The sequence below is a fragment of the Scyliorhinus torazame genome, chromosome 13 (assembly GCF_047496885.1).
Source record: "Scyliorhinus torazame isolate Kashiwa2021f chromosome 13, sScyTor2.1, whole genome shotgun sequence".
Classification (NCBI taxonomy): Eukaryota; Metazoa; Chordata; class Chondrichthyes; order Carcharhiniformes; family Scyliorhinidae; genus Scyliorhinus; species Scyliorhinus torazame.
In genome coordinates, this window is record NC_092719.1 from 14709198 (window position 1) to 14724571 (window position 15374).

Here is a 15374-nt window from a genome sequence, read left to right on the forward strand (position 1 = left end):
TCAGGGTTAAACTCCATCTGCCATTTTTCAGCCCAGCTCTGCATCTTATCAATGTCTCTTTGCAGCCTACAACGGCCCTCCACCTCATCCACTTGGTGTCATCAGCAAATTTACTGACCCACCCTTCAGCCCCCTCCTCCAAGTCATTGATAAAAATCACAAATAGCAGAGGACCCAGCACTGATCTGTGTGGTACACCGCTGGTAACTGGTCTCCAGTCTGAAAGTTTTCCATCCACCACCACCCTCTCTGCTATGTGATAGCCAGCTACTTATCCAATTGCCCAAATTTCCCTCTATCCCACACCTCCTTACTTTCTTCATAAGCCGACCATGGGGAACCTTATCAAACGCCTTACTAAAATCCATGTATACGACATCAACTGCTCTACCTTCATCTACACACTTAGTTATCTCCTCAATGAATTCAATCAAATTTGTGAGGCAAGGCTTACCCGTGTTGACTATCCCGGATTAAGCTGCATCTTTCCAAATGGTCATAAATCCTATCCTTCAGGACCTTTTCCATTAACTTACCGACCACCGAAGACTAACCGGCCTTTAATTACCAGGGTCATTCCTATTCCCTTTCTTGAACAGAGGAACAACATTTGCCACTCTCCAGTCCTCTGGCACTATCCCCGTGGACAGTAAGGACCCAAAGATCAAAGCCAAATGCTCTGCAATCTCATCCCTTGCCTCCCAAAGAATCCTTGGATATATCCCATCTGGCCCAGGGGACTTGTCGACCCTAATGTTTTTCAAAATTGCTAATACATCCTTCCTCAGAACATCTACCTCCTCCAGCCTACATGCCTGTATCTCACACTCATCCTCAAAAACATGGCCCCTCTCCTTGGTGAACACTGAAGAAAAGTATTCATTCAACGCCTCTCCTATTTCTTTTGTCTCCATGCACAAGTTCCCACTACTGTCCTTGACCGGCCCTCACCTCACCCTGGTCATTCTTTTATTTCTCACATAAGAGTAAAAAGCCTTGGGGTTTTCCTTAATCTGACCCGCCAAGGACTTCTCATGCCCCCTCCTAGCTCTCCTAATCCCTTTTTTTTTTAGCTCATTCCTTGCTACCTTGTAACCCTCAAACGACCCAACTGAACCTTGTTTTCTCATCCTTACATACGCTTCCTTTTTCAAGACATTCAACCTCTTTTGTGAACCATGTGTAGCCACTTAAAATGGCTGATTCCCGATTAATTTGGCCAAAGCCCGATATAAAATGGCTAACCGAAAAGGCCGATGGGAAAAGCAGCCAACAGGACACAAACGGACAGCTGCAGACAGAATAGCGTATTCGGCTCTGGGGAAGTCGGCCCAGATCAATACCTGCGACCATTAGCAGCACATCAACCCAGACATCTGCAGTTTAATCGGCTATCCCCGGGAACAATTGCAACATATTAGCAATTGAATGCCGGGCCAGACCTCTCGGCGCCTGCAGTGGCCGAAACAAAGACAGGTGAACGACCATCCCCCGATCGAGGAATCGCCCCATTATTGGAGCATATTGAACCCAGTGATTGGGAACAAGTCCAATCACTTGGGACTCAGGGCCAAGGGCCACCCCGAGAGGCGGGAAGCCCCTGGGCCCTATAAATTGAGGGGCCAAATTCAGATCTCTCTCTCTCTCCCTTCTTCTCCTGCTCGCAACCTTCGCAAGAACATCGACCAGAAACTGTAAGTTTGACTCCAGCGATCGCTACCCGATAGACTCCTAGCCATCGACCCGTATCAGCCTTTTGAATCCCGCAGGCCAGACCCAATTCGATAAACCATTTGTTTCCCTGACCTGGTGGGCCATCCCCAAAAGTTAAGTATTGGCCAGTAGTGGTAGGTAGTGATATAGAAAGTAGGATTATTGTGTAAGTATTTATTGCTGTACATAATAAATGACCGTTGATTTCAATCTTACTAAGCGGTGTGCTGACTTAGAATATAAGAACTAGGAGCAGGAGCAGGCCATCTGGCCCCTCGAGCCTGCTCCACCATTCAATGAGATCATGGCTGATCTTTTGCGGACTCCGCTCCACTTTACGGCCCGAACACCATAACCCTTAATCCCTTTATTCTTCAAAAAACTATCTATCTTTATCTTAAAAACATTTAATGAATGAGCCTCTACTGCTTCACTGGGCAAGAAATTCCATAGATTCACAGCCCTTTGGGTGAAGAAGTTCCTCCTAAACTCAGTCCTAAATCTACTTCCCCTTATTTTGAGGCTATGCCCCCTAGTTCTGCTTTCACCCGCCAGTGGAAACAACCTGCCCGCATCTATCCTATCTATTCCCTTCATAATCTTATATGTTTCTATAAGATCCCCCCTCATCCTTCTAAATTCCAACGAGTACAGTCCCAGTCTACTCAACCTCTACTCGTAATCCAACCCCTTCAGCTCTGGGATTAACCTAGTGAATCTCCTCTGCACACCCTCCAGTGCCAGTATGTCCTTTCTCAAGTAAGGAGACCAAAACTGAACACAATACTCCAGGTGTGGCCTCACTAACACCTTATACAATTGCAGCAGAACCTCCCTAGTCTTAAACTCCATCCCTCTAGCAATGAAGGACAAAATTCCATTTGCCTTCTTAATCACCTGTTGCACCTGTAAACCAACTTTTTGCGACTCATGCACTAGCACACCCAGGTCTCTCTGCACAGCAGCATGTTTTAATATTTTATCATTTAAATAATAATCCCTTCTGCTGTTATTCCTACCAAAATGGATAACCTCACATTTGTCAACAGTGTATTCCATCTGCCAGACCCTAGCCCATTCACTTAGCCTGCAGACTTCCAGTATCCTCTGCACTTTTTGCTTTAGCACTTATCTTAGTGTCGTCTGCAAACTTGGACACATTGCCCTTGGTCCCCAACACCAAATCATCTATGTAAACTTATTAATCATAACTCGAGCTTGAACCACGTGGCGGTATCCGAAAGATACCTGGCGACTCGTGAGCAAAGGTGACATAATCAGAGCTAATAAACGAAGGCTAATAAGAGCAACACATGGTTCCCTCACAAGGCCATTTCCTCCCTGCCTGACAGGGACATACCTATCAAGAACACGCAGTATTTGTTCCTTGAACAAGCTCCACTTTTCATTTGTGCCTTTCCCTGACAGTTTCTGTTCCCACCTTATGCTCCCTAATTCTTGCCGAATCGCATCATAATTACCCCTCCCCCAATTATAAACCTTGCCCTGCCGTATGGCCCTATCCCTCTCCATTGCAATAGTGAGACACCAAATTGTGGTCACTATCTCCAAAGTGCTCTTCCACAAACAAATCTAGCACTTGGCCCGGTTCATTACCCAGCACCAAATCCAATGTGGATTTCGTGTTTCGTGCACAAGTACTCCCAAGTCCCTTTGTGTTGCAGCTTTCCTCCATTTAAATACTGTTCTTTTGTTCTCCCAACTTTTTGCCCACTTACTTAACCTACCAATATCTCTTGCAAACTGTTTGTATCCATCTTGCAACTTGTCTTTCCACCTATTTTTCTGTCTGCAAATTTGGCAACAGTGCATTAGCTTCCTCCAAGTCATTCATTACCATATTAAACAGTTGTGGTCCCAGTACTGATCCTGGTGGAACCCCACTGGTTACAGGTATTAACCTGAAAAAGAACCCCATATGCCCACAAGCCAATTCTCCATCTATGCCAATATCTCCAACACCATGGGCTCTTATCTCAAGACTTATCCTTTTGCAAGGTACCTTGTCGAACCTCGTTACTTGCCACTTGTCAGCCAGAGCCTGAATGTTATCCAGACCTTGCTGCATTATAGGCACGGACTTGTTTCAATAGCTGAGGAGTTGCGAATGGTGCTGAACATGCCCACTTCTGCCCTTATAATATAGGGAAGGTAATTGCTGAAGCAGCTAAACATGGGTGGGACAAGAACAATAACCTGAGGAACTCCTGCAACAATGTCTTGGAACTGAAATGTTTAGCCTCAGCTCAGCTGGTGATGAAACCATCAGCCATACCAATTGTTACCTCTAGGCGATTCCAACACACACCTGGCTGGCCTCCCATGTTCCAACCTCCATGAACCTGATCATCTACTGCCGTGTCCTAATTTGCACAAAGTCCGTTTCATCTAGCACCCCTCTGTTCACTGATCAACGTTGGTTCCTGGTTAAGCAACACCTTGACTGTTAAAATTGGCACCCCTATTTTCAAGTCGCTGCTCAGCCTCAAACCTCCTCCCTCAGTTCAAAGGCCATTGGGGATTCGACACCCACAAACCATGTGAAAGAATTAAAATAATCAGAAATGTTAAACACAGGAGTACGACTAATCATTATGTTTGGCTACGTTTGCAAAATCCACTGGTTGTGCTTCAACTTCAGCTATGCTTCCATGCTGGGGTGAGGATAATTTTTAACTGCGCTAAAAAGTTAAAAGATGTCAGCAGCACTATTTATATTCTAGTCCAGTCACTTTTAATGTGTACAGTGCTGCAAATGGATTTTTAGATCGGTTCTGCTTCAGGTTCTTCCGGTCCCATGACTGAACTCAGCAATCAGATTATTCAGAATCCTTCAAAATGACCGTTAATGTTGATAACATCCTTCCCGAGCTTTCAATGATCAAGGGGCAGCGAAGAGAGAAAATAGAGTGAACAGGTAACAACTTTTGACAAAGCTTCTTCATCTAGACGCACTAGAAAGGGTTACTCAAGTCTGGCAAGACATTGGGAAGGAGTCAGTCGAACTGCCTTTCAATGTTATAATAGTCTCGCTCGCCCGTGAGCTGATCAAATGTGCCCAAATCTGAATATTTGGCAACTTCACACAAATGTTAAATTACCTGACTGAATGTTGAGCACTCGACTGCCTAACAGTTAAGTTGGAAAACCATTCTGGGCTTGGAAAGAAGGTCTAAACGCAATCCCCAGTCATAAAAGCAAACTACACTTTTGGTCACAATCTTTACCAACAATTTGCATCTTAGCAAGAAAGCTTGAATTCACCAAGTTATATGGTAGATTCAAAAAAGCATACAGCACTTTATTTGAAGACCATCTAACCTTCCAGTACAGAGGTCAGTGTGTGTGAAGTGGTCATGACAGACCTTTTAAGCTCCTGACATTTCCAAACCAGAGATAGAGACGGCATTCACAACCACCTGCTTTGAAATCAGTTCACTTGACTGAAATTCTCAAGTTGCCTCTAATCTACATTGTCTATAGCTCAGCTTAAAAGCATGGTTTACTTCAACTCAAGGGTCCAGAGGTATAGTAGGGCATCCTTTAGCAAGATGTCAGGGTCAGATTCACAGACCCTACTACCTTCAGAGTTAACTGAATCTAAAGAAAGCTTAATGGACACTCCCAAATGTGAAACTCCTGAAATGTAAACAAGATTAAAAATTATACAAGTGTCTATTGTGTTTAGAAATGGCTGGTGGTACATACAAGTTTTTATTGTGACGTTGTAGTTCTACATAGAATCAATCCATTATAAACTGTTAGTCGATTACACAAATGAATTTTTAACCCATTAAATGTTAGAGCTGATGTTAAAGCAGATGGCAGTAAATACTTCCACAGACAATATGGAATATTGATTTAGCATTTTTACATCTTTCCACGTTTACAGTAAAGAATGCATCTGAATCAAGTCCCGGCTCACCCAACAACCCCCATAACTCCTCCTGCAGAATCTCTGATCAAATCTTTTCATACATCGGTAAATTGTCTTCTTTGGACAGCACCCCTAAGATATTAGCAAAATTTACACATGATGCCAAAGACAATTGATGGAGTTTCCATCTAGAATCAGTGCAATACTTGTCAGGATCTTGAAGACGCGATTTAAAAAATAAGCCGGCCCCACAATATAAACTTCCTTTTCTGCAGTGCTCATTAATTTCCTTAATGACACCAAAGTTGAATCAGCCAATTAAGTACAAGATTTCAGGGGTTTTTTTACTTTGAAGGTTCATTCGGCGCATCATCTCCGAAGATATCATTCTGCTTTCGCTTCATTTCTTCAAAGTCAAATTCAACACCCATCATCCTCCTGTAAATATCTTTGATATCATCACAAGTGGTCTCAAAGTGAGTGGTTGCATCATATGTTCTAGATATGAAAACCTGTTAAAGAAAAGTAACCAATTAATACAGAAGTTAACTTGCCCGAGGGCTGTTTTCTGACCATCAGCCACAGAGAACCAGTAGAACACTTGTCCCGCTAGGCAGGTCAGTGGTTAGCACTGTTGCTTCATAGCACCAGGGTCTCAAGTTCGATTCCTGGCTTGGGCCACTGCCTGTGCGGAGTCTGCATGTTCTCCCCGTGTCTGTGTGGGTTTCCTCCAGGTGTTCCAGTTTCCTCCCACAAGTCCCGAAAGAAGTGTTGTTAGGTAATTTGGACATTTGACTTCTCCCTCTGTGTACCCGAACAGGCGCTGGAGTGTGGCGACTAGGGGCTTTTCACAGTAACTTCATTGCAGGTGTTAATGTAAATCTACTTGTGACAATAAAGATTATATTATTATTAAACCAGACTCATTTGTTCAACTATTATCCATAGGTATCTCTATCAATGGCTTCTTCCCACCCAGCATCATTACCTCAGGAGATAGCTCACCACTAACAACCTAACTTGGTCCTCTTGTCTTCATCCCAAGCCCTTGGCAATATTAGTTTCACAGGTTCAAAGTCTATAATTACCAGTGTTAATGTATTATTTGCATAAATTATCCCAAGTCTACTTTTCATGCCTTTTTCCCCTGTAAACCTTTACCCTCTTGCTCAATACTTATGGTTCAGGTCAGTGTTCTTCACACTCGGGGGCACGACCGAGTGGGTGGGTCGCGGGCGGGTGTCAGGAGGGTTGCGGAGCCGTCCTCCGCGGCGCTCCCGATCGCGCAAATCCCCGCGCAGCAGCCGGTTTTTAAGAACGCCGGCTTCAAGCAGCCTTTAAAATGGCCGCGAACATGTAAACAAATTCGGCCGCATTGCACATGCGCGCACGATCATCGGCGTGCATGCACAAAACTATGCACATGCGCGCCGATGATCGGGCGCGCATGCGCAGTGCGCCCGCTATTTTTTTTTATAAAAACGGTCGCAGCTTTTTATTTTACAAGGTCCGGGGTTTTTTTTATTCATATAAATTTCTTTTTTTTTTTTTTAATTAATTTTTTTTAGAGAGGGTTTTATTCAATAAAATTTAACGGAAGAAAATGCAGAATTTTGGACAGATGGAGACTCCATACTTTCCGACACCGGAAGGCTTCACCTTCATCCAACAGGTTCCATTGGAGGAGCGTGTACGAGGGCCAAAGGGACCCCAAACCATTTCCTCCATTTTTATCAGCAGCAAACAAGATAAGAGAAAATGGTGGGTAGCGAAGGTCGGGCGGGTTGGGTAGCGAAGGTTGGGCGGGTTGGGTCGCGAAGGTCGGGCAGGTTGGGTCGCGAAAGTCGGCCGGGTTGGTAAAAATGGGTCCCCGGAAGAAAAGTTTGAAGAACACTGGTTTAGTTCACAGTTAAGCATGATCGCACTGAATGGTGGAAAAGGTTCGAGTGCCTAAATAACCTCCTCCTGTTCTTATGGTCCTTATCTTTGCTTCAAGTCCAAGGAGTACACATTTAAATGTATATGATGCACAACAGCCGTTCAATGCCAAATCAAGATGGACCACAAGTGCCAGCAAGTCCTGATTATCTCCGCTGTTTGCTGTTCTGAATGCAAAGGCAACCCTGCCTTCTTTTCTTATTTCCAACTTCCACCTTAAATCCCTGCCCCTTAAATCTCATTAACAATGTTCAAGAAGCTCAATACATTTGTTAAAAGATAGCGATCTAGTCAGCTCTGCCACATTCTCTGTTTCACTGCCAAGCTAAATTTCCCCGTTTCCCCACTGCCCTAATCCTTTGCCAGCAAGCTAAATTTCCCAGTTTCTCCACTGCCCTAATCTTAAATCCACTCTTACTTCTCACTCATCTCCCCATACATCCTCAAGAGTTCAACTTGACCATGACACCCACCTTGTGCTAGTAATCCCATTCCCACTGAACTCCAGCCCAGCTAATTTCCCTTCATGGCCACCATGCTATCTAGTATTACAAAGCATAGAATTTACAGTGCAGAAGGAGGCCATTCGGCCCATCGAGTCTGCACCGGCTCGTTGAAAGAGCACCCTACCCAAGGTCAACACCTCCACCCTATCCCCATAACCCAGTAACCCCACCCAACAGTAAGGGCAATTTATCAAGGCCAATCCACCTAACCTGCACAGCTTTGGGCTGTGGGAGGAAACCCACGCACACACGGGGAGGATGTGCAGACTCCGCACAGACAGTGACCCAAGCCGGAATCGAACCTGGGACTCTGGAGCTGTGAAGCAATTGTGCTATCCACAATGCTACCGTGCTGCCCCTAATGGTGGTCTTTTCTCAGGACTGCTTTCCTCCCCCTCAAAATGGTACATCTTAGAAAAATGCCTGCCCCACTGCCAACATCCCTTTCTTCCCAAGTAATCTGTGGCCAACTTTTCCACATGTTTTGAATCTCTAATCCGGTCTGACCACCAGCCACACAGACTGCACCAATGATGGAATTTTGAGCTCAATCTTCCAACTTCTGCTGCCACCAGACCAAACTGAAACCAATATACGTATTACCAGGAATGATCAAGTAGTATCCATAACCAATTTACAAAGTTGGGATTCTACAAATATTTCAGTTAAAAGAATTTAAGACATCATATCTTACCTGGCTTTCAGTCCCCACGTCAACAGGAGCATACTGATCACTGATGCAAACAAATCTGAAGAGTAAAAGTATATGATAAATTAAGTACCAAATTATCCCATAAAACCGAAGGGGCTGCGATTCAATTTAAATATGTCTGATAATGGAAGAGTTATAATAGTAAGAATTGCAGATACAGGATAGTCTTTTAATTTCTTAAACTATATAAAATGCCTCAAATCCAAGCCTTCAGAAAGCTGGCATGGAACTAGTCAATAGGACAATCCTCCCAACTCCTCTCAAAATAGGGCAGAGCAATGCATAGAGTTCCACAGTCAGCAATAATATAACAGGCTAAATGCCCTTCCTCTGTGACGTCATTTCTAGGAGTCTATAAAAGCACGATTAACAACTCCACTTTAAACTTCCTGCAACCCAAGCATACATTTGTTGAACATTCCGAAACTATTTCACTGTTTCTTAAAGTCAATACCAGCTTTTGATTGATAAGCAATAGCCCATCATGAAATCACAAGGAAACTATCACAGCTAAGGACATATCATTAACAAATCTGCCACAATAGTCCTCCATCTCACAGGGAAGATAACAGATGCACCAACCATAGTAAAATCTGTGGATTATATCAGTAATCCTGCCACAGTAAAATTACTTTGTAGGTTGCAAAGTGGCAAGGTGGGGACGAGGCTCGTGTGGAGCATAAACACAGACATGGACCTGTTGGGTTAAAACTACCTGTTTCTGGACAGTAAACCTCATGTAAATTCTATGTAGTTGACAGCATTAATAATCCAAATTTCAAGTTCAGACGGGCAAAATCTGACAAGATCACAACACAGGTTGAAAAGACCAACGATTCACATCTCTAATTTGATGCCATCCCACAAAGCCTTTCAGAGTCAGAAAAATATCTATTTACCGTTGGACTCTCATCCATCATTATTGCTACCAATTTAACACATCCATCTATCAATTTTTTATATATTGGAGTTTGTCTTCCATCCAGACTAGTTTGAAACTGCTTACTGTTTGTTTTGGGACTATTACCCCAACTAGGCTGGACTAAGAGAAGTCCAATAACAGTTGTTTGAAGGCCTCATTTATTCAAATGCACTTTTATTGGCGAGGCCACCACATATACCACAGGAATAACAGTTTGCTTCTTCAAACATCTTCCTATACAAATCTCATCAATTTACAATCCAAAAATGTCTCATTGTAGTTTCAACTAAACATTATCTGCCCAAATATTAAAGCATACTTTTGTTCCACAGGCTCCAGAAGATCCAACGCTGGTTGAATTTCACTTTCTGGATCATTGGTCTCCACTGTTGTGCTAATAATGGCAATGTACTTTCCTTGAGCAGCTACATTGTGGGCGTAGGAAATCATGCAAATGTAGATGTCTAGGGAATGTTTAAAAAGATGAAGTCAAATAAATTCAAACAAGCCAAGTTTTCGATTATCCAAGAGTACAATTTTGACAAAAGATCAGGTGCTCGATAAATTGTCATTTTCAATTTGAAATTTCACGCAGCAAACAATCCTACAAAATGGATCCTGCATTATTCACCAGGTTGATGAACTGAACCCTATAGTAACACCATTCTGTAACTAGGTCTTTGGACATTCAAATTATTCTTCCCTGCTGCAAGTGTACCTGGTCTCTCCGATTACATAGAACATAGAACAATACAGCGCAGTACAGGCCCTTCGGCCCACGATGTTGCACCGAAACAAAAGCCATCTAACCTACACTATGCCATTATCATCCATATGTTTATCCAATAAACTTTTAAATGCCCTCAATGTTGGCGAGTTCACTACTGTAGCAGGTAGGTCATTTCACGGCCTCACTACTCTTTGCGTAAAGAACCTACCTCTGACCTCTGTCCTATATCTATTACCCCTCAGTTTAAAGCTATGTCCCCTCGTGCCAGCCATTTCCATCCGCGGGAGAAGGCTCTCACTGTCCACCCTATACAACCCCCTGATCATTTTGTATGCCTCTATTAAGTCTCCTCTTAACCTTCTTCTCTCCAACGAAAACAACCTCAAGTCCATCAGCCTTTCCTCATAAGATTTTCCCTCCATACCAGGCAACATCCTGGTAAATCTCCTCTGCACCCTCTCCAAAGCCTCCACGTCCTTCCTATAATGCGGTGACCAGAACTGTACGCAATACTCCAAATGCGGCCGTACCAGAGTTCTGTACAGCTGCAACATGACCTCATGACTCCGGAACTCAATCCCTCTACCAATAAAGGCCAACACTCCATAGGCCTTCTTCACAACCCTATCAACCTGGGTGGCAACTTTCAGGGATCTATGTACATGGACACCTAGATCCCTCTGCTCATCCACACTTTCAAGAACTTTACCATTAGCCAAATATTCCGCATTCCTGTTATTCCTTCCAAAGTGAATCACCTCACACTTCTCTACATTAAACTCCATTTGCCACCTCTCAGCCCAGCTCTGCAGCTTATCTATATCCCTCTGTAGCCTGCTACATCCTTCCACACTGTCCACAACTCCACCGACTTTAGTATCGTCTGCAAATTTACTCACCCACCCTTCTGCGCCTTCCTCTAGGTCATTGATAAAAACGACAAACAGCAACGGCCCCAGAACAGATCCTAGTGGTACTCCACTTGTGACTGAGCTCCATTCTGAACATTTCCCATCAACCACCACCCTCTGTCTTCTTTCAGCTAGCCAATTTCTGATCCACATCTCTAAATCACCCTCAATCCCCAGCCTCCGTATTTTCTGCAATAGCCTACCGTGGGGAACCTTATCAAACGCTTTGCTGAAATCCATATACACCACATCAACTGCTCTACCCTCGTCTACCTGTTCAGTCACCTTCTCAAAGAACTCGATAAGGTTTGTGAGGCATGACCTACCCTTCACAAAGCCATGCTGACTACCCCTGATCAAATTATTCCTATCTAGATGATTATAAATCTTGTCTCTTATAATCCCCTCCAAGACTTTACCCACTACAGACGTGAGGCTCACCGGTCTATAGTTGCCAGGGCTGTCTCTGCTCCCCTTTTTGAACAAAGGGACCACATTTGCTATCCTCCAGTCCTCTGGCATTATTCCTGTAGCCAATGATGACATAAAAATCAAAGCCAAAGGTCCAGCAATCTCTTCTCTGGCCTCCCAGAGAATCCTAGGATAAATCCCATCAGGCCCCGGGGACTTATCTATTTTCAGCCTGTCCAGAATTGCCAACACCTCTTCCCTACGTACCTCAATGCCATCTAATCTATTAGCCTGGGGCTCAGCATTCTCCTCCACATTATTATCTTTTTCCTGAGTGAATACTGACGAAAAATATTCATTTAGTATCTCGCCTATCTCTTCAGACTCCACACACAACTTCCCATCCCTGTCCTTGACTGGTCCTACTCTTTCCCTAGTCATTCGCTTATTCCTGACATACCTATAGAAAGCTTTTGGGTTTTCCTTGATCCTTCCTGCCAAATACTTCTCATGTCCCCTCCTTGCTCGTCTTAGCTCTCTCTTTAGATCCTTCCTCGCTACCTTGTAACTATCCATCGCCCCAACTGAAACTTCACACCTCATCTTCACATAGGCCTCCTTCCTCTTAACAAGAGATTCCACTTCTTTGGTAAACCACGGTTCCCTCGCTTGGCGCCTTCCTCCCTGCCTGACCGGTACATACTTATCAAGAACATGCAGTAGCTGATCCTTGAACAAGCTCCACTTATCCAGTGTGCCCAACACTTGCAGCCTACTTCTCCACCTTATCCCCCCCAAGTCACGTCTAATGGCATCACAATTGCCCTTCCCCCAGCTATAACTCTTGCCCTGCGGTGTATACTTATCCCTTTCCATCATTAACGTAAACGTCACCGAATTGTGGTCACTGTCCCCAAAGTGCTCTCCTACCTCCAAATCCAACACCTGGCCTGGTTCATTGCCCAAAACCAAATCCAACGTGGCCTCGCCTCTTGTTGGCCTGTCAACAAATTGTGTCAGGAAACCCTCCTGCACACACTGTACAAAAAACGACCCATCTAAATGTACTCGAACTATATCTTTTCCAGTCAATATTTGGAAAGTTAAAGTCTCCCATAATAACTACCCTGTTACTTTCGCTCTTATCCAGGATCATCCTCGCCATCCTTTCCTCTACATCCCTAGAACTATTTGGAGGCCTATAGAAGACTCCCAACAGTGTGACCACTCCTTTCATGTTTCTAACCTCAGCCTATACTACCTCGGAAGATGAGTCCCCATCTAGCATCCTCTCAGCCACCGTAATACTGCTCTTGACTAGCAGCGCTGACCTTACTCAGCGCTGACCTTACTCAACCTTTGGGTGTTGACCGTCTCAGCCCTTTTCCACTCTGCTCCAATCTTGTGTATATTAATCCTTTAGGTCTGCATCCAATTTGTAGTACAGGATCAAGGCAGGACGGTAATCCATTTATAGGCCTTGCACAATAAATAAGCTGGCTGCAAATTGACACGTACTTCACCACCTTTGAGAACACTGCTCTGCTCAATTTAAAGCACAATATTGGCTACTCTTTACTTCCAGGGCTATAATAAAATGCAAGTTTATGAAAGCTACTCACCAGATTTTCTGTTGACCTGATTTTGGGGAATGATAATCTGACAGGAATTTACATCTGCTATGCTCTTAATGGGATGACTCATGATGCAGATGACTCTAACCACCTGGCCGACTTTCTTCACACGGTCAGACACATAACTGGGGTCACAGATCAGCTGCTTGCAGCGGGCAATCTGCAAACAAAATATATATATATATATTTTTAAAACTAAATCTGGCATTGGATCAGAACGTCACAAAAGGCCACTTGGCCCATTGCGCCTCTGTCAGCAAGCAGCAGTTCTACTGCCAGCTTTCAAACAAGTACTCTTTTTGTACAAAGACATCAATTCCTCAAACAGTATTTTTCCAATTCAATGCTGCCTTCACAAACATTCCATGGATTATATTTGGAGGATTGTTGCACTATTTAGTGGATAAAATCAAATCCCAAGTGCTCAAACAGCAAAGCTCCTGCTGTAGGCACCTCAATTTAAACTAGCTAATAAAATGTGGAAACGGAGTTGACTAGTCTGTTTTGCCAATACATTCATCTACAATGAAACCCTGCATCATTGCAAAAATATTGTTCCAAGAAAGCAGATCTTCCAAAATATTGTATCCATTGATCATTTTCATAACACTAAGCTACATAACTTGTGCACATTGCAAGTAGAATAAAATGTTTAACTGTTACTCTGCATGTGGAAATTATGCAGCTTAAAAATGGATTTGATTTGCCTCAGCAAGTGCTCAATTGGGGTTTTCTTTGAAAGTACTAAATAAGCAAAAATAATGGAAAAAACAAATTATCATCCAAGTATAGATAGGTCAGATTGCATCAATTCTTGTAAAAAAAAGTGTCATTTCCAGCAAACACAAATTTGTAATGCTAAGTTCAGGACTTTGGACATCAAGCACCATTCACACTTCCACAGGTTTGAAAGCACTTCACTCCTGTTTGCGCGCAGGGACTCCAAATAAATACTCATTCCAGAAACCCCCCATTGCATCATAACTATTGCAACATTGTCCGCTATCCAAAGGAAAGAGGTACTCTTGCTGCAGAGTTTCTTTACAAACGATCTCACCTCTCCCTCAGACTTTACTCCAACCACTTGTCCATTTTCCATAATTATTTCTTCAATAGGCTTGTTTAACATATAGGTGCCACCATAAATGGCACTTAACCTAAAAAAAAAAGAAGGAAATCTGACATTAAACCAGTTTGTTCATTGCTTATGGATAGATACATCAGCACAGTGTGGGCATAGTTTGAAGCTGTAACCGTTTCACAATTTATTCAAGAATTAGGTTAAAGGACATTAAAAAAAGAATATCCAAATTGTTCAAACATCTCTGTAATATGTAAGCCATGTTAAATTCCCTTAATTTGGGAAAATACTCTGCCATTCGAGCCATGTCCATTGTGTTTCATGGCACTGGTTTTAGACCACCCGAGAGAAGCGAAAAATACTCAAACAAACATGTGCTTTCCCTGCATTCACAATTTGAATATTTAGGTTTGTAACTATCAAGCGCAGATTTTTATCTGGTCTAAAAGTCAGACCGTTGAGACACTAAAAATCCACAACTGCATACAGGCATCCATAATGGGGATTGCAAATATCTGCAGGTCAATTATGTCTCGTTGGAGTTTAGAAGGATGAAGGGGGATTTTATTGGAACTTGCAGGATGCAAGGCCTGGATAGAGTGGACGCGGAGAGGATGTTTCCACTAGTAGGAAATATTAGAACCAGAGGGCTCAGCCTCACACTTAAGACGATCCTTTAAAACTGAGATGAGGAGGAGTTTCTTCAGGCAGAGGGTGGTGAATCTGTGGAATTCTTTGCCACAGAATGCTCGGGAGGCCAAATCATAGTGTCTTTAAGACAGAGATAGGTAGGTTCTTGATTAATAAGGGCATCAAGAGTTATGGGGAGAAGGCAGGGGAATGAGGATGAGAAAAATATCAGCCATGATTGAATGGTGGAGCAGACTCGATGGCCGAAAGGCCCAATTGTGCTCCTAT

At 43.4% G+C, this 15374-nt stretch overlaps 2 protein-coding genes across 2 annotated transcripts in view; both read right to left on the bottom strand.

The window, feature by feature from the left end:
• Positions 1-5429: 5429 nt before the first annotated feature.
• On the bottom strand, positions 5430-14569 carry LOC140387855 (rab GDP dissociation inhibitor beta-like). The gene is made up of 5 exons (XM_072471101.1): positions 14433-14569; positions 13364-13535; positions 10009-10153; positions 8750-8804; positions 5430-6123 (listed from the first exon to the last, which is right to left on the bottom strand). Exons 1-5 carry the CDS (start codon positions 14502-14504, stop codon positions 5956-5958), a joined length of 612 nt encoding a protein of 203 aa, XP_072327202.1. The 5' UTR covers positions 14505-14569; the 3' UTR covers positions 5430-5955.
• Positions 14528-15374, bottom strand: part of ankrd16 (ankyrin repeat domain 16) — a 28109-nt gene continuing 27262 nt past the window's right edge. The window contains exon 3 of the mRNA XM_072470916.1: positions 14528-14532. Coding sequence (XP_072327017.1) covers positions 14528-14532 — 5 coding nt within the window. The remainder of the gene's footprint in view (positions 14533-15374) is intronic.